The following is a 25,017-nucleotide window of genomic DNA, read 5'->3' as shown; positions in this document are numbered from 1 at the left end:
TGAATCTGGGGGTCCTGTAAATTAAAACTTGGACCATAATTATTTAGAAAAGGTGGGAAAAAAACTCTGCATGAGAAAAAGTGATTACTTTGAACCCCCTTTGACTTACATTGTATCCACCATTGTCTAAAATTCCTTTCTTCAAATATTTAACCATTTTGGTGCAATTTGTGAAAACATTGATTGGTGTATATATAGTTTGCTAAATAAATCTCAGGAGATAGAAAATTGCAGCAACTTTTAGTATTTTAATAAGATAAACTTAACAAGAAACAAAAAATAGCTGTTATTTTGTAAGACATAAAAAAGGAAACAAAAATATAAAACATGAAAATATTTTGCCGAAGCATGAATTTGAATAGATACAAATAAACCGTGATTAGACTGACATGTCATGTCAATGTAATACTTTATGAGGTGCTGGGTGCATGTCCATTATGATCTTGCCATAGTGAAGCCCACACATGCACAGCATCCCAAGATACGCTGCAATATACAGCTTGAAATAAGTCATAGACACGAACCGCAGTTTCCATCCAGTCTCCATCATTTACCCCCTTTTTATTTTGCGTGTGTGTCCTTGAGCTGGTTTTTCTCTCACATTAGGGTATTCCCCGTCATACGTATTGAATGCATCTCTGATCTGTCCCATATAAGGAAGGGTCACAGACAATTTATCTGTATTGCCCCAATCATTCTTTCTCCTCGAAAGTCAGAGCGCCAGACGCTGAACCTCAGGACTGCCCATTACTGCTCCTCCTGGAACATGTTCAGCAGTTTAGATTAAAGTAGAACTCATTCTTCCCTCAAGAATATTTTTACGGCCTGTGGTATCTAAAGAAAAACAACAACAAAAAAGGTTGTAAGTTCCAACACATTATTAGAATTCTCTGTCTGAAAAAGATACAAAATGTGAACCACAATTTGTTCCTATTAACACAGAAACAGGCATTGTTGGCACATGGTAAGCTTCCCTAAAATATCTGTCATTTTGACCCCCTTTCCAATCCATCTAATTTTTACGCAAAAACATTGTATGCAAGATCAGGTGATTTTTGCTTCTTTTTGTAACCTTTTCAAATGTTTAAGAGCTATTGTTTAAATAAGAAAGGCAACTTGAATTATAAAATTATATAACAGGAAAATCTAGTTAAACACACAAAACGCTATAAGAAACTGACTTCTTGCTAGCTATTCCTGGGCGTTTTCTTAGAAAATGACAGAAAGTATATTTTATATTGATGACAAATGCATAATTTTTGTTCATGCTATTTGCAATTAACAATATTGGTATAATATTGATTCATTTTTTTAAGTAATCCAAATACTTTATCACAATCATAAATTTACTTTATAATGATCTTATTTGAGTTGTGTACCAATTTCATAGTGTAAAAGTGTTACTTAAAGGGACAGCTCTTAAAAGGGACACTGAACCCAAAAAAATTATTTTGTGATTCAGATAGAGCATGAAATTTTAAGCAACTTTCTAATTTACTCCTATTGTCAAATTTTATTCATTCTCTTTAGTAAGTTTAGATGCCGACCCATTTTTGGTGAACAACCTGGGTTGTTCTTGCTGATTGGTGGATAAATTCATACACCAATAAAAAAGTGCTGTCCAGTTTACTGAACCAAAAAAAAAAAAAAAAAAAGCTTAGATGCCTTCTTTTTCAAATAAAGATAGCATGAGAATGAAGAAAAATTGACAATAGGAGTAAATTAGAAAGTTGATTAAAATTGCATGCTCTCTCTGAATCATGAAATAAAAATTCTGGGTTCAGTGTCCCTTTAATTAAGACAAGAAACAGTTGCATTTAATATGTAAATAGTACAAAGGGCAAAACATTTAACACTAAAAAAAGCTGTGTGAACAACCAAGAAATGCCACCCTAAACAGCAAAGAAATGTTTCAAGAAACATTTGAAGCAAAGATCTGCAAAACATATGTTTTCAGATGGATTGGAATACCCTTGAATTATCCTCATGCAAATTATACTAATTATATTGCATCACAAATGTGTTTGAAAGGCTTTCATATGGTTTGGTAAAATGATTTTGAAAAATACTGTTGGGCACAGAAATTGTTATGTGTTGGGAAGGATTCCTATGGTTCTGCTATAAACTATAAGTCTGTGTGTCATCACCCTAACATTTCCTTTTATAGTTACGGCATCTATGTCACTTTGCAATCAAATCTTGTAAGGAAATTCAATATCTGTATCACACACCCTTTATTTTAAGTAATACGTGTCCACATTCCTTCTAAGACAGACACCTTGGGAGCATTTTTGTTTCTAGTGTTTCTTTACATTTTAATCACTTCCCCTTTTTTGTAAAAAAAAAAATGATGTGGGGTTTTGTGCTGCTGTGAAATAGAATTCTTACTTTACCGCATAATTTATATGTTATTGTGCATGCTGTCAGTTTTCCCTCATTTTTTTGGAATTAGAGCTCTGCAGTAATCTGAGCCAGTGACCCTGCATTAGCTCATTGTACAATAGATGTCTCATAAATCATCAAAGCACAGTAAACGTATTATTTAAGTTGCTAAATTAGACCTGTGTCATATAGAAGACATTGTTTAGCCGTACATGCTGATGGATCAGATACATTAAAAATTAGTATACTAAGTTAGACCTGTAACTTAAATAGTTATTCCCCAGCACAGCACAAACCTATTCCCTACAAATAAACATACCACTGACTAATGATTACATTCTCTGACATCCATAAAAAATGTCTTGGGGGCCTTATGTCACTTGCAGGTGGCCAATTTTACAATCCTGTTTTGTACTGTTTCAGAGTAAATGGGCATTCTCATCCCAAGTTTTCTATTGGGGATAATGATAAAACAGAGTTTTATAGATTCTATACAACATACCTGGTCAAATGTTTGCTTGACGCGTGCACTTCCATTTCATTACTTTTATATTCATTTAGTTCTTTACGGATTGCAGCCTTAAAGAAAAAAAAAAAGTTTTGATTATTTAACATCAGCTGATCTTAGCACTTCCATAATTTAATTCACAAAAGATAATTAAAGCAAGTCAGATTCAGCTTTTTTAACAAAAAAAAGCTTAAAAAGTGTTATGCATTTGCCTTGTTTTAGAGGATGATGTTATATATATATATATATATATATATATATACTATATAGTTTTTAAACACACTACTCTGAGGAAATTGCTTATTAATACTTTTGTTTTTATTGTATTTCCTTTAAAATAAAACACATTTTTTTATGACTGCTTCCACTTTGTTAAGCAGAAATTGTCTTTAGCCCTGATGACATTAAGCTTTCAATACCTTGTCAGCTGCAGATAATCTCGTCCAAGGCTTGTCGGCTCTCCTATCGTAATCCTGCGCTTTTGCCACCTCCACATAATCACTGAATCGTATTAAGATTTTCCGCTCTCTTAGTTCATCTACAGTAGGGCGTTGATTAAGCTGTATACAGAAAAAAACATTTCTTTAGTTTTCAATGTGACATTGGATATTAAAAACATGTATTCATGAAATCCCCCCAATTACTTAAATTCATTTTCTCCTATGGTGTGATCAGAAAGTTACAAACACCATTTTTAGTGGAAAGAATTACATGATTAAGGGACATATTACAAGTGGCACATTAACTGATTTGGGGTAACTTCAGGACTTCTGATATCACGACCACTTTAACTTCATCTCCCCATAGACTTCAATAGAACTCACTGTTCAAAAAACCTAACACAACGCTTGTGAGCTAATCCAACACGCAGTAGACCAACTGTGCTAATCCGTTAGTTATGCATATTTTACATTCCAATGTTCTTGACATAGAAGAAAATGTTCTTTTTATATTAAAATTTATAATTATATATATATCCGATGGTTTCTTTGTTTAAATATACAGTATATCTATCTATCTATCTATCTATATATATATATATATATATATATAGATAGATAGAGAGAGAGAGAGAGAGAGAGAGAGAGAGAGAGAGATAAATATATATTTAAAGATAAAAAAAATAAAATAAAGTATTCTAAGAACATTGGCATGTAAAATATTTACAGTAAAAACACAGTAAAACATATTAAAACTTATTTTTCATGTTTAATTGTATTTGAGTGGAAAGGATTCCAAAGTGTGTGTGTGTCTGTGTATGTATATATATATATATATATATATATATATATGTGTGTGTGTATGTACTGTATATTCATGTGTATATATGTGTTTACCTGTGTGTGTGTGTGTGTGTGTGTGTGTATGTATATATTTATATACACATATAAACACATAAATATACATGTATATACATATTTACACAAATACACATATTTAGACATACATATACATACATTACATATATTTTAACCCTTATAAAACATTTTTATTAATATTTATATGAAATATTTTAATCAGAAAGTGTATATATGAGTGTAAACGTTTTTTTTTATGTAGTTATGTTATGTTTGGAGCAACTTTTTTTTAACCCTTACACTTTACCCTAGAACTTCAGGCATGCTAATCCATTGAGCATAAATTTTGTTTGCGCTCGAGCGCAACTATTTACTTTTAACTTGTAATATGTGAAATAGTTAGGACACCACTTATAATCTAGCCCTAAGCGTTTTGTTCGTTATGTTTATTTGTTTTTGGGGTTAGGATTAGAACGCTGTTGAAATCCACTCCTATTTTACCAGACATCTCTCTAGTGAAACACCTGTCCTCATGAGTTTACAGATTACAATCTTAACTTGGTACAGAGCAACTGCCATGCTAGCAATTTACTTGCAGCATTTGCAATGTCCAGATGAATTTGTAAGCTGACTGTGTCAGTTACACCACATTCCCAGTAAGTCATTCATTTAACCCTTTATTATTGTTTAAACTGGTTACACTTACATTGTATATAGTTGATGCTGCTTAAACTGGGAGTCAGGGATCCACTTACAAATTTTCAAGGGTCCCCACAAGATTTGATAATGTGCAGGAGGCATCGGGTACAATTTAATTTACATTTAAAGCACAGCTCAGCAAAGCAGTTGGGTTCTACAAACATTGTACATTCTTAAGAAAAATATGTAAAATATGTTGTTAAATTACAATAATGTATACAATTAGGAATGAAAAAATGGCTCACCTTCCTTGTTAACCTCTGTTTTATTTCTCTTCTCTCTTCTTGCTCAGTTTGGTCATTTCTTTCTATAAAAAAAAAACAATAAATATAATATTACTGGGGAAGTTTGGGGCATCATATGTTTTGTGTAAAATAATAGATTTTAACACCGACCTCACATAGTAATACCATAATTCCTAATTCCATGTTGACTAAAAAAATAATGTGACCTTGAAAGAGTATGTTTACCTTAACAATGTGGTTTGTATACGATTTCAGCCTTCACAAAACAAATGTTCCCCTTGGAATTAATTGTGCATAATATTTAATATACTAGTTTAACCTAGTTCATTGATGCCGAGATTTATGGTTAGCTCAACAATAAAGGACATACTGCAATATGAGAATGTGAGTTATAATTTAGAGAAAAGTTAATCTCAGAAGGTTTTATAGATTGTGATAGTTATATTTTTTTAAATTTCATATGTGAAATTAGTTTATATATATATATATATATTATATATATATATATATATATATATATATATATATATATATATACATATATATATTATAGTGCAACAAGTGTAGAGAGTATCCCACAAATAAAATGTATGATATATTACTACACTAAGAATATAGCGCTATTGGTGCAGACCCTCAATAGTAATTATATTCAAAAAGAGCAAGAGACATACTCTCGAGGTGGGATATGAAAAGCCCATGTAAAAAAGCCAGGGGTTTCCGAACCTTTTTTAGAAATGTAGAAAAGCACAACTTTATTTATACAGAGTAAAAATTATACACAGGTGTGGTATATTTACAACATACCACATAGGGGTATCTATGAATCACATATCAGAAAAGTGAGAAAACACAGATACACAAAAAGAGAAAATATACATATAGAAATAATTTAAAATACTAGGACCAGTCATGTGAATGGGGTGCAGCTACAGTGCTAAGTAGAGCACTCAATAGTTACTATAAAAACAAGTAAATGATCATACATAGACACATATAACCAGTCATGCCAGACTTACAACTCCCAAGCTGCAAACAGAACCCCCTAGAAAAATCAAGATCTGGGCAGGTATATTATAGGGATTTGGCTTTTTTAGATGGGCTTATTCCCATCCCATCTAGAGCGTCTGTCTCTTGCGCTTTTTGAATATAAATATATATATATATATATATATATATATATATATATATATTTATTTATTTATTTATTTAGAATTCTCATGTGCATCTTTGTGTAGGTACCATTCTGAATATCCTAATTCAGTTTATAGAATTTTAAAACATATAAATTAATGCAGGTCTTTATTTTAAGGGATTTGGACTTAAGGCTAAATGCATTAAATGTATTTGGAACTAAAGCAGCATCTAATTTTAAAAACACACACCTATTAATGGGGGTGAACATTGTACTTTTTTATTTGTATTATTCTGGAAGGTCTTTCCCCAGACAGTTTATAGGGGCCTTCTAGCATTAATATTCCTTGCAACGCCTCTGCACAAAAGCTAAAAATAGCTGCTGCTGCAGTGGTGGTGGGTGGAATACATTATTTGCTGTAGAATACCAACACATGAGATTTCTATTTCTGGTACTGTCAGTTGCTAAATAAAGATTCAGGTCAGTGTTACAAGTGCTCTACTAGCTTGGCAAAGGGAATTTCAAATATTAAGCAATCTCACTAACAAAGGATGGATATGTCAATATCACTGCTGTTCCTAAAAAACTCAAAATCCATAGGCTGCTGTATTGTATGATTTTAAGAATGATGGAATTTCTACAGCTTCCCACAGTATGAGTCACCAGCAGGTATATTCCGTATTCTGCACATTTCTTTCTACTATGTGATAATCCTTTCTGTACTCAAGGCATCCACCACATTACTCGCTTTCACTTCTCAGCAGATATTTAGGGGAGTTTGTAACATTCTACAAAAGTGCAAATGCAATCAACAGGTTGTAAAAGTAACAATTTTGGAGTTTTATGTACTTAGTGGTTAAGGGACACTGAACACAATTTTTTTTCTTTCATCATTTAGATAGATCAGGCAATTTTAAGCAACTTTCTAATTTAATCCAATTATTAAATTTTCTTAATTTCTCTTGGTATCTTTATTTGAAAAAGCAGGATGTATAAGCTTATGAGCCGGCCCATTTTTGGTTGAGCACCTGGGTAGCGCTTGCTGATTGGTGGCTAAATGTAGCCACCAATTAGCAAGTACTATCCAGGGTGCTGAAGTAAAAATATGCCGGCTCATAAGCTTTACATTCTTGCTTTTTCAAATAAAGATACCAAGAGAACGAAGAAAAATTGATACTATGAGTAAATTAAAAAATTGCTTAAAATTGCCTGCACTATCTAAATCATAAAAGAAAAACATTGGGTTCATGTGAAACCCTTGTGACAGTGAATAGATAAAAAAAGATGTGTATAACGATGGTTACATTGTATATATCTAGGTTACTCGTGTACATTTGTGGCATTGAAAAACCTTATTGAGATTAGATGTTTTCTCTGCATGTTGTTCTGTTCAGTATGCAAGGGCAGGTTTCCCAGAATGCAACTTGCAAGTTACAAGAGAAAACCCACTTCAGTTTACAGAGACATCACAAATCTATTAGCTAACAAAGTCATGTCCTTGGATTAAAGTAAAGAAAAATAATATTTCTCATAGTGTTTGTAACAGATTGTTGTGGCAATGTTCCTGTACTACATTTATTCCATGAATTTCTTGTTTGTTGGAAATAATGATAAGTGATTGAACAAAACACAATGAGAAGTCTGAAGTAAAACAATATGGCTGAAACTAAAAAAAGCACCATGTTATGATCCCTGTGTTACATCTGTAATTGGATTGTATAAGACATGGAACAGTTATATTATCATGTATTTGCAAAGTGTGCCATATTACATTTTACACTGCAAAGTCTTTTAAAGGGACATGAAAGCCCATAGTATACTGGGGTTATACAACACCAGCCTACAATCGCAGCGCACTTTGCAAAGAGTATTTTAAAAGCCCGCTGAACAGGGTTTTTTTGTGACTAATTGGTAGGTATACTCCATAAATGTCAATACCAAAAAATCATTGTCTGTGTAAGCTCCAACATTATGCCAATCTCAGCATTAAAGGGGCAGTAAACCTAGCAAATAATGTTATATAATTCTGAACATAGTGCAGAATTATATAACATTAGCTTAGCGCCAGCTTTGTAAAGCAAAGGGTTAGATAGATATTTTACTACGAAAACAGATCTCCGCTCCTGGCTCTACTAAGCGGGTCGGTTTTCTTCTCCTAAGCACATCGCGGGCACGCTGTCTAGTTACAGCGCCCCCTATTGCACTATTTTAGACTCAATGTAGCTCGCTACCGCTCTGGTCTGGTAGCAGGAGCGAGCTACATGGAGTTTAATAGCGTGATCAGGCCGGCTGTGATTAAACAGCATGCCGTGATGCGCTTAGGAGAAGAAAACAGACCTGCTCAGTAGAGCCAGGAGCGGCGTTCTGTTTTCGTTGTAAAATATTTATCTAACCCTTTGCTTTACAAATCTGGCTCTAAGCTAAAGTTATATCATTCTGCACTATGTGCAGAATTATATAACATTATTTGCTAAGTTTACTGCCCCTTTAAGAAAAGGAAATCGCAATTTTGTGGTTAACACTGTAACTGCTGCACAATAGTAAGTTGGAATCCACAAGCATAGACATAATGTGTGCAGCAATGTTGCGAGCCAGGCAGTGATACTCTTTATATTTTATAATAACTGTTGCATTTACAGTGAAAAGCTTCAAATGTATATTTTATTAGACAAAGCCTTTATTTTAACAATCTAGTTTTCAATGTGATATTGTTAAAAGGATATGAAATCCACTTTTTTTCTTTCAGGATTCACACAATTTTAAACAACTTTCTAATTTGCTTCTATTATCAATTTTCTTCGTTCTCTTCATATATTTTGTTGTAAAGCAGGAACCTATGCTTAGGAGCCGGCCCATTAGCAAGAGCATTAATTCCTGCCATGTAGTGCCAGCATAGAATAGCATGGGAACCAAGCACATTTGATAATAGAAGTAAATTAGGGGGGGGGGGTATGTTCTGTCTGTAACACAGGAGAAAATGTTTGGGTTTCATATACTTTTAAAATCAACCATAACACCAAGGCTGGCTATATATTAGGAGCAGGTGGGACAATGGGACCCAGGCCGCATTTTACAGAAGTGGCACATAGGAAGATCATATTCTGGATAACACACATATGAGACTTAAAGGGACATGAAACCCAAAAATGTTCTTTCATAATTCAGATAGATAATACAATTCTAAACAGCTTTCTAATTTACTTCTATTATGTCATTTGTTTCATTCTCTTGGTATCATTTGTTGAAGGAGCAGCAATGCACTACTGGTTTCTAACTGAAAACATGGGTGAGACAATCACAATCTATATATATATGCAACCACCAATCAGCAACTTGAACCTAGGTTCTTTGCTGCTCCTGAGCTTGCCTAGATAAACCTTTCAGCAAAGGATAACAAGAGAATGAAGCAAATTAAATAATAGAAGTAAATTGGTAAATTGTTTAAAATTGTATTCTCTATCTGAATCATGAAAGAAAACATTTGAGTTTCATGTCCCTTTAATTATGTCTGGGTTTAGACGGCAGTTGACAGTGAGTCTGGGGGCATCATTTCATTCTTGGACCCTGGCAGCAGAATGTCTTAAGCCTCCATAACACCAACCTAATTAATCGAGAATGATGCTCACAAAATATTCTCAAACCAGCGGCAAGATCTTGCCATAGTCAGGATATGCAGCCGCTAACTTCTTTGTGATTGGCACAATACAGGCAGATTCCATTACAGTGTAACCTAAACTTCAGTGTAATAAACGTATGCTCTTGTTCACTTAGAGTTTTTATGCTACATTTTCTATCATAATTTAAAAAAAATATAGGGCACTGTATGTTGTGCCCCTTTATATATATGTTGTTTATTCCACTGGTTGTTTATGCTGCAAGACTTCCACAATCAAGAAACTCTGCTTTTCCAAAAAAAAAAAAGGAAATCTATTTTGTGAATCAAAGGGATATGAAACCCAACATTTTTCTTTCATGATTAAGATAGACAACTTTATTATTTACTTCTATTATCAATTTTCTTCTTTCTCTTGGTATCTTTTGTAGAAAATCAGGGATGGGCTAATTTCTGGAGCACTATATGGCAGTAGTTTTGCAAGAATGTTATCCATTTGCAAGAGAACTAGATTGCTGCCCTATATCCTATCATGTAGTGCTCAAGATGCCTACCTAGGTATCTCTTCAGCACAGAATATTATTGGGAAAAAAAGCAAATTTCATAATATAAGTCAATTGGAAACTTTTTTTAAAATGGTATGATCCATCTGAATCAGAAAAGAAAAATGATGGGTTTTATAGCCCTTTAATAAATCGAGTAGATAGGACCCAACTAGTGCCAGACTGCTCTGGTATGTTAATAAACTGATATAATGTGTGTGAATGCCAAAGGACATAGGCCAGGGTGTAGCTGTCAGAATATAACCATCTTTAAACAGGTGCAAGTAGAATGCACTGTTGGGGAAACTACTCAAATACCAGGGTCCTATATAATTACACAGTGGCTCTAAACACATTACACAATAATGTTACAAATATTGTTAAAATGATTAATAATGTGGGATTTCTTCAAAAGAAACCTGAAGCTTTACTATACATTTGATATGGTATGGTTAGCCACTGGAGATTATCTCACACATTCCTGAAATATGTGAAGAGCTGTCTTTTAAGAGGGATTTAAAGGGACAGTATACACTCATTTTCATATAACTGCATGTAATAGACACTACTATAAAGAATAAGATGCACAGATACTGATATAAAAATCCAGTATAAAATTGTTTAAAAATGTACTTAGAAGCTTTCAGTTTAGCTCTGTTGAAAAGGCAGGTGGAAAGCCCACTGCAAGTGGGAAATAAGACACTCCCCCCTTCTTTTGCATATGAAAAGACCCTTTACACAAACAGGAGCAAGCTGGAGAAGGTAGCTGACGGTATTCAAATAAAACTTTGGGGCTTGGCTAGGAGTCTGAAAATCAGAGCAATGTTATTTAAAAATAAGCAAAACTATGCATTTAAAAAAAAAAAAAAAAAAAAAAAAAACTTTATGGGCTTTATAAATAGATCATCTACAAAACATTTATGCAAAGAAAAAATGAGTGTATAATGGCCCTTTAAGGGAAACCCAGTCTTAAATTTGTGTACATTACATGCATTTTAGAGACAAAATAATGATATCCCTCCACACTTCATAATTCCAAAGGACTGATGGAATTACACATTATAAAACCAGTGTCTGATAAATATCACTGTTGTGCGGATGCCATGTTGTTAATTCTATAAAATAATGCTGGGATTACAGAAGTTTATATTCCAATCATTTTTATGAGAAATAAAAATGTGTTTTAGACTAGTAATACTAGGTATTGAAGTACGATAGATAGGAAATATTAAGCTATTATAGAAAATGTGTCTTTAAAGGGACAGTCTACCATAGAATTGTTATTGTTTTAAAAGATAGATAATCCCTTTATTACCCATTCCCCGGTTTTGCATAACCAACACAGTTATATTAATATACTTTTTTACCTCTGTGATTACTTTGTATCTAGGAACCTTCTTCCAGACCCCTGATCACATGACTGTGACTGTTTATTATCTATTGTCTTAAATTTAGCATTGTGTTGTGCTAAATCTTAAATAACCCCCTGTGCCTGAACACAGTGTTATCTATATGGCCCACGTGTACTTTCTGTCTCTTTGTGTTGAAAAGAGATTTAAAAAGCATGTGATAAGAGGCAGCCCTCAAAGGCTTAGAAATTAGCATATGAGTCTACCTATGTTTAGTTTAAACTAAGAATACCAAGAGAAAAGCAAATTTGATGATAAAAGTAAATTGGAAAGTTGATTAAAATGAAAAGTCCTATCTGAATAATTAAAATTTAATTTATACTAGACTGTCCCTTTAAATGAGATCAATTTGCTTGCTCCAAATACACATGTACTTCTATAAACAAAAGGCAGCTCAGATTCCTGGGTTGTCAGTTTCCCACAATGCATACCAAAGCCATACAACATGCCAGTAACACTCTCATCCCAGGCATCTTAGCAATGCATACCAAAGCCATACAACATGCCAGTAACACTCTCATCCCAGGCATCTTAGCAATGCATACCCAAGCCATACAACATGCCAGTAACACTCTCATCCCAGGCATCTCAGCAATGCATATCAAAGCCATACAACATGCCAGTAACACTCTCATCCCAGGCATCTCAGCAATGCATATCAAAGCCATACAACATGCTTCTCATTCTGTTTTGCATATGCCAGTAACACTCTCATCCCAGGCATCTCAGCAATGCACTGCAGGTGTCACCAACGTTATAAGGCACAACACATGGCAATAAGTGAATAGGTTTATACTATATATATATAAAAAATAAATAATTACTTACGTGTCATTTTATATACAAAAAAAAAAATAATGACTTACGTTTCAGAATATTTCTTCTTTCCAGCTCCTCCACTGCGGGTCTTTGGCTCAGTCGCCTGCGAAAAAACACCAGGATAACGTTTTGCACCATACTGGTAAATAGTTCTTAGTTTTAGTCACGATCTCAAGGGACAATGTTAAATCTGAAAACAGTGAAGATGCTGCCTGTTGCTACTAAGCTGCTCTCCTGGTTCTTAGAGTTACACTGGACAGTGGTGGTCAGGTAGGTGAGCTCAGGTGCTGAGGGTCTAGCAGATTGGTCCTCTCTAGTATACAGGAGCTAATCTAGGCTCTTGTGTGCTGTTCTGTTCAGTGTCTGGCGAGCCTTGTATACAGCTACTTGCTCACTCCCACCAGCAATGCCTGACAGTTCCACCAATCAGCAGCCGGGTGCGCTTGCCGAGCCTGCATAGCTAATGAGGCTTTCCCCTAGTACTACACACTGCCCAGCCCCCATCCTAAACCGCTGCTGCAGCTGCAAATCCCTCACGGACTCTCAAGCAGATTTCTAATGATTGTTCCAATAACAGTTTTTTTAAACCGACTAGTCCCTAAGCATTTTGTAGTATCAGCTCGTCCTGAACATATCCAGATACACCAAAGGGATAGCAACGGAAAGGTTGCATTAGAAGGTTCTGCATCTATTCCTGTAAACCTGTTGCATTAGAGGGGTCTTGACATTTTTAAACTTTTTAAAGTGTTTCGTGTCTGTGCAGAAGAATTGCTTTTAAAGTACTCAGTACACGATCTTGTTATAAAATTTCACTTATCAAATATAATAACCCGGATCTATGTTGTTAAAATCTGTAACACATATTTATTGAAAAGTGAATGATGTGTTATTTTAGCTAATTTACCCCCATATAAAAAACTAAATATATGTGTATATTACATATATTATTACAGTAAAAGTGTGCAGGGAAATTTCTATTCTTTGAAAACATAGCACAGCTGTGTAGAGAAATAATGTTCAAGGTAAATATGCAGAGAACAAAATGTTTCACAATAGACACTGAACAACATAAGGTTCACAAAACTAAAAACATTCGTGTTACTGGCTGATCTGTTCCAATCTCATTGTTCTCTAACCTTGTAACAAATGATCTGTTTTGCAAGTGGTTTATAACTATTTTATTACTCATCTGCTGATAATTTTACCACCTCAGTTCATTAGCAGCAGCAAAATCAGCACGAACAAATCATACACTGCTCTCAACTGCTGAACTCCCATCTTGTCATCCAAACATCTCTCCACTGGGTTTACATTCCAAGAGTTCAGTTACTCTCTCTTTCCTGTTTTATCAAATGATGTAATAATGATTATTAATAATAATAATAATAATATCACCATTCACAATAAACACTTATGCATAGGGAATAACACAGTTTATTTTAATGAAACGATCCAGATCCACACAGTGTTCTGTTAAAAACCTGATTAGCTAAAACCATTATACTAATGACTATTTAATAATAAGGGCTACAGTGGCCATTGTAAGCAAAGGGAATTTTCCCTACATCTATGTAGAGATGCATCAGCATTTTATACATAACCCCCACTGTTATTCATGCTCTCAAAAATAAGCACCTGCTAATTGATATGGATTCTAAGAATAATTTCTTTGATAAACTCATAATAGGCAATTGAATTACTTTTACTCTAGAAAAAAGAGCTCAGTAATTATCTCCAGAGAATATGTGGAGGGATTAATGCTTCGTGACGGACCGACTAGAGGGAAAGTCATGTATGTGCTGGGGAGAGGGGACATTCACATGAGCTGTGCAGCATTCAATTGCTTAGCAGCTAATGACAATGTTTTAGGGATGCGAAGCAAGATGGTGGCCAAAAAGCCCCTCAGCTCAGCCACACACTCTGTCAAGGGATATTAAAGGGACAGTGTGCTGTAAACGTGTCAACCCTTTAATGTGTTGCTAATTATCCTTGTTACCTGCTGGGGGTATTAAACCGTTTACAAACAGCTCCTTTGCCTTTATTTTGTCATGTGAAATAACTGTTTTGCCCGTTGAAAAAAACACCTATACTAAAAATGTCAATTTTGCAGTACTGTATTCTCAATAACAAAGATATGCAAACAAGAGACTACAGGAGAAATCACCCTCCCATATGTGGGGAATAAGATGAAGACACCTTTGTGTACAGAGAGATAATGTGGGCTGCTATTTCTGCAACCTCAGCTCATATGAATGGGCATTTTCTCAAGAATAATTTGAGGTTTTAGTGAGCAACAAGCAGTTAAGCCATATACAAAAATAAACCTTAAAGGAATAGTAACAAGGGGAAAACAATTTTGCAATAGAAAAGTCTGAAGATCCAGTTTGATTTGCTCTGCAATTAAAATTAAACTTGTAGTGCAATTTGCAATAGTTACTTATTTTCCAACTTTCCCCAGCAGTGATTTTTGTTGTTGCCCGAATAAGGGAGTTCATAAAGTCTAACTAACATTTAAATACAGTAAAGGAAGATCGTGTCCAGTAATATTTTAAGAATCCTGTTCAAATAATAGGTTTGAAGCTCCTATGGTATTGCATAACTACACAATGACGTTTATAAAAAATAATGTTTATCTTTGTACAACAAACATGATCTTTTATGCATTGCTAAAGGCCCTGCTTGGCTCAAATGGTTTATTGCGTTATCTAACACAAGAATAACACTTGTGCATTTTCAGCTCTAGGACAGGTTAAACATACGTGGCACGCACATATAGGAGAATATAAAAACATACTGATCGTCATACTAATAAGAGTTCCAACAAATCCTTCTCAAGTGTTGTGTAAGTCTATGTATTTAAAGGGACATCACACTAAAATTATAATTAGCCATAAGATGTTCATAGAAAATAAAAGAACTTTACAACACACATTTATGAATTGTTTTGGTTGCTTTTGTTGTGCCATATTTCTGAAAATGATGTCTTTTCCACTTCCTCCAGAGAAGATGAAACAACTCTAGTCAATTACATGTCGCTAATTGTCCAAAACAAAGTGCCAGGAACATTCATTCTGCTGCAATTTCTGGCAAGCTTTGCAAGAGGTATATCTCTGAACATCTTTTGATTTGCACAACCTTGTATATTGTACTAACAAAATGACAGAATTAAAGGGAAATTATAGTAGAAAAATGTTATGCTCTTATTGTTAGAACAAGTAATTGTTTTTATTAATTACTCTGGAACTCCACAAAGGCGTTATACACATAGATAAAAATCTTCTTGGGAGCCACAGAAAACTGCTGGTCCTGAGCAGAAAACAATCATTGAGACAATCAGGAGTCACAATACCTTTCAATAACTGCCTGTGTTCAGCTGAGAACTGCTGGTCATATATATATTTAAAAATGTGCTGCCATCGCTGTGCTACTTACCCCTTCTCTGCATGATGTTCTGATGCTGTCTGCCTATGGAAGCGCGTTCTCGTGAGCGCAATGCTCCCATGCGCAGATTAGCGTGTGCTGGTATTACAAAGTGGAGCGCTTTGTGGAACTGTTTAATTTAAAAAAAAACCCAATTCTAAACAGATTGGCCATTTTTGTAATAAATGGAAATTGTACATTAACTCACTACCTATAGGGGCACAAATGCAGGTCGCCTCACATTTTAAGGCATCTAGCTGGGTTCATCAGCAATTAGAAAGGGGGACGCTTCCTAGAATATGGTTTTCAGATGCTTAGAAGATTGAAGGTTCCCAGAGGAGAGTTTTTTTTTTCTCCCCACTTGACCCCCTCCCCTTCGTACTACTTAAAACATTAGAACTTGTACTAAATGGTATTTTAGGAATCACCGTGGAACATGAGATTCAATGGTTTGCTTATTATTGTTTGTTGCTTTGGGAACTTGTGTTAAAGATTTGTATCTAAGGGATTATCTAGTGGTAGTATTTCAAAACTAGGCTATGAGAGGAGCCGCGACTCCCCGATTGCTGTTTCGGAATGTATAAGTATGATTATGACTTGTTTGTTTTTTTGCTGTGGACAGGTAGGAAGTGAATATCTGACACACTTTTATTTTGTATTATTTATGCTACAATGTATCATCGAAAAATCTCTAATAAAGATTTAAAAAAACAAAGTGGAGCACAAATATCGCTCCACTTATAATCTGGTCCTAAATACTTTTCATAAACATAGTAATGTTTTTCCCTGCCTCCCTCTAATCATGGTTGCTGCCATATTGAAATCTATCTCTCCCTTCATGCCAGTGCTTATGTGTGTGCACATGTGCAGTAATTCTCCTTCAGATACCTGCAGTGTAACCTGGGTTCTAAACGGGCAGCACCCACTATTAGAAGGAGGTACATGACATTTATTTAGTGTTTACTGTCTCTATAAGCTTTTTTTTTGTGTTTCATAGAAAGTGTGAGCCTGTCAATTCTTATCAATTGTATTTCCAGGTAGGACCTCTCCCCACCCCTATATGTGTAATAGTCAGAAGTAGATCATTACAATTTTTTGGGATAGCCATAGTCAAACTCCATTTCAGGAACTGGTCATACTTCTTTCTCAGTGGTCTTAACAATTCAGACAATTTATTAAAGAGACAGTCTACTCCAGGATTTTTATTGTTTAAAAAGATAGATAATTCCTTTATTACCCATTCCTCAGTTTTGCATAACCAACACTGTTATATTTATATAGTTTTTACCTCTGTGATTACCTTGTATCTAAGCCTCTGCAGACTGTCCCCTTATCTCAGATCTTTTGACAGACTTGCATGTTAGCCAATTCGTGCTGACTCTTAAAGAACTCCACGGCATGAGCACAATGTTAGCTATATGAAACACAAACTAATGCCCTCTAGCTGTGAAAAACTGTCAAATTCATTCAGATAATAGGTGACCTTCAAGGGCTTAGAAATTAGCATATGAGCATGTTTAAAATTGCATGCCCTATCTGAATCATGAAAGTTTAATTTTGACTAGACTGTTCCTTTAAAAGTACCTGAAATAACCCAGACTAATGCCAGATGGAGCAACAATCCCCAGTTCATGATTGGTTCCTTCCCCCCAGAGCACACAATCTCACAATGCGGTCACATCAGATAAATCCTGTTAAATGTGCAACAGTTTTCACCAAGTATTGTATACTGTTGCCCCAGTAATGTCTATGGGGTTGGATGAGTGATCTGGTAGTCTACACGCTGTACATCAAAGGCCTGAGCTTCAGCCACTGTCCACCAATGTGGTGCTGAAGCTCAACACCATCTTCTTACTGATCTCTGTGGCTCTGCTGGCCTTGACACCACTACCCTTTTCTTGACAAATACGCATCAGCTTTAGGCGACCCCTATTATAATATTCAGATGGTTGTATTAAACTTACATCAAATCACTAAATGTCATTCATTCTACAAGTGATGCCAAATAAAAATACAACTTTAGTTTAAAAAGACAAACTTATGGCTAGATAACTAGTCGTGAAGTAACTTGCGCTTGAGTGATAAAGGGTTTATCACGGGTCTTTGCGCGCATTGGAAGTAGCGCACGTGTTACAAGTTGAAAGTAAATGCGCAACTGAATTTAAGGCGACTTCAGAGCTCTGGTTAACTGTTAAGCGAGACAAAAAGTTGCACAAAACACACCAAAAATACAAATAAAAGTACAGTTACACTAATGATAACACAGTCTGATAAAAAAATATTTTTTTTAAAAAAATTGCAAGTTATAAGGGCTCAAAGATAGGTCTCAGGTGTAAGAAAAAGAAAGGCAGGCAAAGGGCTTTAACATAGGGATACATATATTTACATGTCTAAATGTGTGTATGTATATATATGTGTGTATGCATGTATGTATGTATGTATATATATATATATATGTATATATATATATATTGCGCACATCAGGTCAGCGCTCATGCAAAAACATTTTACTTTCAACTTGTAATACGTGCGCTACCCGACACATGAAAAAGCCTCCGTCTAGCTAATTTAATGCGCAAGCAAAAGCAATAAATTAAGCTCCATTTGTAATCTAGCCCTTAGTTTGAAACATGTGATATTTAAGTTCCCTGCTGCACTGATAGTTTTACATTCATACCCATTTTATATATTTTGCCTGATATGAGCAGTGATTAACCTCTTTTGTCAAGACATAATACTTAACTCCTTTCTTGGGTTCACACTGTCATACTTTACAACATAAAACATATTCATTGATCACCACACTGACACACAATGTTTAACACACATACTCACAATGACTATATACACACCGGCCACTTTATTAGGTACACCTTGCTAGTATCAGGTTGGACCACCTTTTGCTTTCAGAACTGCCTTAATTCTTCATGGCATAGACTCAACAAGGTGTTGGAAACATTCCTCAGAGATTTTGGTCCATATTGACATGATAGCATCATGCAGTTGTTGCAGATTTGTCAGCTGCACATCCATGATGCGTATCTCCCACTCCACCACATTCCAAAGGTGCTCTATTGGATTGAGATCTGGTGAGTGTGGAGGCAATTGGAGTACAGTGAACTTATTATCATGTTCAAGAAACCAGTTTGAGACAATTTGAGCTGTGTGATATGGTGCATTAGCCTGCTGGAAGTAGCCATCAGGAGATGGGTACACTGCAGTCATAAAGGGATGGACATGGTAAGCAACAATACTCAGGTAGGCTGTGGCATTTAAATGATGCTCAATTGGTTCTTAGGGGCCCAAAGTATACCAAGAAAATATTCCCACACCATGACACCACCGCCACCAGCCTGAAATGTTGATACAAGGCAGGATGGATCCATGCTCTTATTTTGTTTACACCAAATTCTGACCTTACCATCTGAATGTCGCAGCTGAAATCGAGACTCATCAGACCAGACAACGTTTTTCCAATCTTCTATTGTCCAATTTTGGTGAGCCTGTGCGAATTGTAGCCTCAGTTTCCTGTTCTTAGCTGACAGGAATGGCACCTGGTGTGGTCTTCTGCTACAGTAGCCCATCTGCTTCAAGGTTTGACATGTTGTGCATTCAGAGATGGTATAACTTGCATAACTTGGTTATAATGAGTGTTTATTTGAGTTACTGTTGGCTTTCTATCATCTCGAACCAGTCTGCCCATTCTCCTCTGACATCAACAAGGCATTGTCGTCAACACAACTTCCACTCACTGGATATTTTCTCTTTTTTGTACCATTCTCTGTAAATCCTAGAAAAGGTTGTGCGTGAAAATACCAGTAGATCAGCAGTTTTTTTAAATACTCAGACCAGCCGTCTAGCACGAACAACCATGCCACATTCAAAGTCACTTAAATCCCCTTTATTCCCCATTCTGATGCTTGGTTTGAACTTCAGCAAACTGTCTTCACAACGTCTAGATGCCTAAATGCATTGAGTTGCTGCCATGTGATTGGCTAATTAGCAATTTGTAATACCAATCAATTGAACAGGTGTACCTAATAAAGTGGCCGGTAACTGTATAATATATTGATTACCACACACAATTATCAATATACTCACTTATCAGCACAAATATACACACAAAAATTCAAAATAACCACCACAAAAAAAAAAATTCCTACAATGTCCTTGAAGGGCCATTAAACCACATTTTTTTCTTTTGTAATTAAGACAGTATATATATATATATATATATATACATAAATAAAGTTTCCAAGTTACTTTTTTTCATATTTGTTTTGTTCTTATAGGATTTTTTTTTTAAGGTAGATAGCTGTGCATGTGTCTGGAGCACTACGTCAGAAAAAAGGGCTACCATCTAGTGCTCTTGAAAATGTATAACATATAAAACTGCTGCCATATAGTGCTCTTGCAAATGTATAACATATAAAACTGCTGCCATATAGTGCTTTAGACACATGCTCCTTAAAGGGACACTGAACCCAATTTTTTTTCTTTCGTGATTCAGATAGAGCATGGAATTTTAAGCAACTTTCTAATTTACTCCTATTATAAAATTTTCTTAATTCTCTTGGTATATTTATTTGAAATGCAAGAATGCAAGTTTAGATGCCGGCCCATTTTTGGTGAACAACCTGGGTTGTCCTTGCTGATTGGTGGATAAATTCATCCACCAATAAAAAAAATTGCTGTCCAGAGTTCTGAACCAAAAAAAAACCTAAGATGCCTTCTTTTTCAAATAAAGATAGCAAGCGAACAAAGTAAAATTTAATAATAGGAGTAAAATAGAAATTTGCTTAAAATTGCATGCTCTATCTGAATCACAAAAGAAAAAAATTGGGTTCAGTGTCCCTTTAACTTACCTCCTTGCTGTTCACCAAAAGATACCAAGATAATGAAGATAATATAATAGAAGCAAACTGGATTATATACTCCATTTGATTCATGAAAGGAAAATTGTGTGTTTCATATAATTTTAATGAAAGTACATACAATAGCTAATTTTGTTAAAATGTATTCTACAGACTAAGCTTAAAGGAACACTAAAGTCAAAATTAAAAGTTTCATGATTCAGATAGAGCATGCAATTTTAAGCAACTTTCTAATTTACTCCTATTATCAAATGTTCTTGATATTCTTGCTATCTTTTTTTGAAAAGCAGGAATATATGCTTAAGAGGCGGCCCATTTATTGTTCAGAACCTGGGTTACACTTGCTTATTGGTGGCTAAATGTAGCCACCAATCAACAAGCGCTAGCCAGGGTCTGAACCAATAATGGTACGGCTCCTTAGATTACATTCTACTATTTCAAATAAAGATACCAAGAGAATGAAGAAATATTGATAACAGGAGTAAATTAGAAAGTTGCTTAAAATTGCGTGCTCTATCTGAATCATGAAAGAAAAAAAATGAGTTTACAATCCCTTTAATGAATGTATGCTAACCAAAATACCACAGTAAGTAAAACATACAATAAAAGTATTTGACTTCAAAAACTACCTTTATAAGAACTAAAGCTCTATTGAGACTGAATTTTGTTAATGTAATTGATATATGTAGAAATTTGTCTTCTTGGCTTCATTGCCATCCATAACCTATAGATCAGTTGCTGCATCTCAGGTACTCAGTGCACAGTGTATATGAGAGACAAAAGAAAGATATAATAGAGAGAGAAAAACTGACAGAGACCCTGATACTCAAAGGATTCTCCAGCTTGGAGAGAAATTGCAGTTCAGACTTCACTGGGGCTGAACTTAAAGTGACAGTCTACACCAGAATATTTATTCTTTTAAAAGATAGATAATCCCTTTATTACCCATTCTATAGTGTTGCATAACCAACACTGTTATCTTAATACACTTTTTACCTCTGTGATTATCTTGTTTCTAAGCCTCTGCAAATTGCCCTCTTATTTTAGTTATTTTGACAGACTTGCATTGTAGCCAATCAGGGCTGGCTCATAGGAACTTCATGTGCGTGAGCATAGTGTTATCTATATGAAACACATGAACTAATACCCTCTTGTGATGAAAAACTGTCAAAATGCCCTGAGCTAAGAGGTGGCCTTCAAGGGCTTAGGTATTAGCATATGAACCTCCTAGATTTAGCTTTCAACTAAGAATACCAAGAGAACAAAGCAAAATTGGTGATATGCAGCTGTATGCAGGTGAAGTTTACTTGAAATTCACAATAGACTTATTTTAACTAACAGAAAAGTAATATATACTAAAATATAGTCAAAAGCAAGTTAAATTGTAGTGAACATATTTCAGTTTAATTAGTAATTGATGCAAATAGATCCATTATATCAGCCCCAGGGGTTCTCCAGTTACCTTATCTCTCCCATGTGAAGTTTTGTATCCTAGAGAGCTTCATTACTTTCCATAAAAGGCATCTCTCATCTCTCTGGGATTTCCAGGTTCCTCCCCTTTTCTTAGAAAATTCAATGAGTTCTGCCTTTGTGAAGTCAGCACTATAATCAGAATTTTTAAAATCGCAACCTTTAAAGGGACACTGTACCCAATTTTTTTTGTGTGATTCAGATAGAGCATGCAATTTTAAGCAACTTTCTAATTTACTTATATTATCAATTTTTCTTCGTTCTCTTGATATCTTTATTTGAAAAAGAAGGCATCTAAGCTGAGGAGCCAGCAAATTTGTGGTTCAGAACCATGGACAGCAATTGTTTATTGGTGCTGCCCAATCAGCATGGACAACCCAGGTTGGTCACCAAAAATGGGCCGGCATCTAAACTTAAATTCTTGCTTTTCAAATAAACATACCAAGAGAATGAAGAAAATTTGATAATAGGAGTACATTAAAAAGTTGCTTCAATTTGCATGCTCTATCTGAATCACAAAAGAAAAAATTTGGGTACAGTGTCCCTTTAATACACTGCTGCATACAAAATAAAATACAAAATAGAAAGTGCAAAGTTTAAATGTAATACAATTTAATCTGTAGTGTAAAGTGATAGAAAATAGAAAGCACAAAGCGTGAATGTAGCAAAACTTTCATGCAGTGCTTGTAAGAAATGCAGGGAACGCCCCTTGGAGAAATAAAACAAAATCTGCCTTTGAATATTTCACTAGGGATCTGCAGTGCTGAGGATCATTTTAGAATATCTCACCTAGCGGAGAGGTTTTGAATATCAGGGCCAGAATGAGAGAGTGCGGGCTGGATTTACATTGCAGGTGCTCCCTGTTAACAGCACTCTCTAAAGTGAAAATGTTCTTCCCAGCAAACTCCATAATGTTGTATAGAGGAATCACACAAATTGCAGGCTCAACTTTTAGAGAATTCACCTAGTGAATTTTAGATAACCATAACTTAAGGGTATATCTCAAAGTGCCCTAAGCACAACTGTGCATTCATAATGTATTACCAGTTTGCTACATTTATTATTTCAGTTTATTAAAATAAAATATTTGATCAATAACTTTTAATATTACTTGCAAATACATCTAAATATGTGCTATTGCAATCTAAATAACATAGGGCCATATTACAAGTGGAGTGCTAAATATTGCATGCATGCAAGCGATATTAGCGCTTCACTTTGTAATACCAGCTCTCATTGCTGGGAAGCATTGCGCTCACACGCTTCCATAGGCTCCTATGGGAACCTCGTTCTGATGCAGTCACAGATGGCCTCAGAACCTTGCACAGCCAAGGGGGGATGTAGCACAGCAATGGGCAGCTTTTTTAATATATACATATTTATTTATGTGTTAATATATGTATATACGCATATTAACAGATAAATATATATGTATATAAGCAGATACATATATATTTACATTGCAGTCTATGGGAACATACAGTGCCATTTATTTTCTAACACCCCACTCCCGCCAACTTTAAAGCCCCAAAACTGCCTAGTACAGTTGGTTTTTTATAAAAAAAAAAAAAACTAGTTTTTTTTAAAAAAAATAAAAAACTACAATGCCCTCTATTTTGAGGGCATTTTGTGCACTTTAAGAAAATAAACCAGAGATGGAGTCTCTGGTTAATTTTAGGAGCACAATTTGCTACCGCGAGATTGCAGTAGCAATAACCAACCACTTGTAATGGCTGGTTAATTATTGCGCAATAATTTAGCGCTCCATTTGTAATCTAGCCCATAATATTTACTCCCGATTTGCATTAAATAATATTTATGTTAATACTATGTTCAGTTTGTTCAAAGAAATTTCCACTAGACTATTAGAAACACCTTACAAAGAAGTTATAAATACTTCAGGTGCCGAGTAGTTGATTCTATGCTATTTTTATAAGTAGATTTCTAAAAATACATGTTTCTGCTTCTAAATATACTTATCAGACACTGTATATTTCTATTTTGAATAAAAATGAAAATAGACAAGGTTACTTTATTGTTCACTCTTTCATTTTATAAAAGGAGTATTTATGGAAGCCCACACATTCCATTGTGAAGATGACACTGCTTTTAGTGTTTGTACATCTAATGTTCAGAGCACAGAACGCTCAAGTAAATGACAGACAAGCTTTATAAAGCAGGAATGCTAAATACTCCGTTATATATCAGAAAAGGATACACATGGAAGGAAGCTCCAGAAATGTATGTGATGATTCTGTTGCAGTTACTGTGGTAGCGGGGTTACGTGACTTGTTGGCTAGGCTAGAGGGTTCTGGGTCTCAGGGCTCTGGGGCGGTGGCTAGTTCTTGGGTCTATCCGGCGGCCACTGTAGTAAGTACTTACACAGGGGAGTCATCATTAGTCGGGTCTCACTCACGGCGGTTGTCCCCCAGGGCCAGTCCGCTACGGTGGTTCCCCCTGTAGCTGTCAACATATTAGAAAGGGGACTGGGGGCCTGAAGCTTAAGATTGTGGACACCGCCTTGTCGCGTTCCTGTCTTTGTTCCATCGGCCCGTTGGGCATGCATCTCACAATGGAATTGAGGGAAAAGATATGGAAGAGGG

The 25,017-nt window shown here is 35.1% G+C and overlaps 1 protein-coding gene across 1 annotated transcript in view; it reads right to left on the bottom strand.

The window, feature by feature from the left end:
* Positions 1 to 228: 228 nt before the first annotated feature.
* PHACTR3 (phosphatase and actin regulator 3) overlaps positions 229 to 25,017 on the bottom strand; it is a 272,870-nt gene continuing 248,081 nt past the window's right edge. The window contains exons 8-12 of the mRNA XM_053705489.1: positions 12,698 to 12,753; positions 5,133 to 5,194; positions 3,310 to 3,450; positions 2,885 to 2,961; positions 229 to 834 (exon numbers count right to left, since the gene is read on the bottom strand). Coding sequence (XP_053561464.1) covers positions 819 to 834; positions 2,885 to 2,961; positions 3,310 to 3,450; positions 5,133 to 5,194; positions 12,698 to 12,753 — 352 coding nt within the window. The 3' untranslated portion in view covers positions 229 to 818. The remainder of the gene's footprint in view (positions 835 to 2,884; positions 2,962 to 3,309; positions 3,451 to 5,132; positions 5,195 to 12,697; positions 12,754 to 25,017) is intronic.

Source organism: Bombina bombina, chromosome 1 (genome assembly GCF_027579735.1).
Source record: "Bombina bombina isolate aBomBom1 chromosome 1, aBomBom1.pri, whole genome shotgun sequence".
Lineage (NCBI taxonomy): Eukaryota > Metazoa > Chordata > Amphibia > Anura > Bombinatoridae > Bombina > Bombina bombina.
The sequence above is the reverse complement of the archived record's forward strand: the minus strand, read 5'-3'. Positions and strand labels throughout refer to the sequence as shown.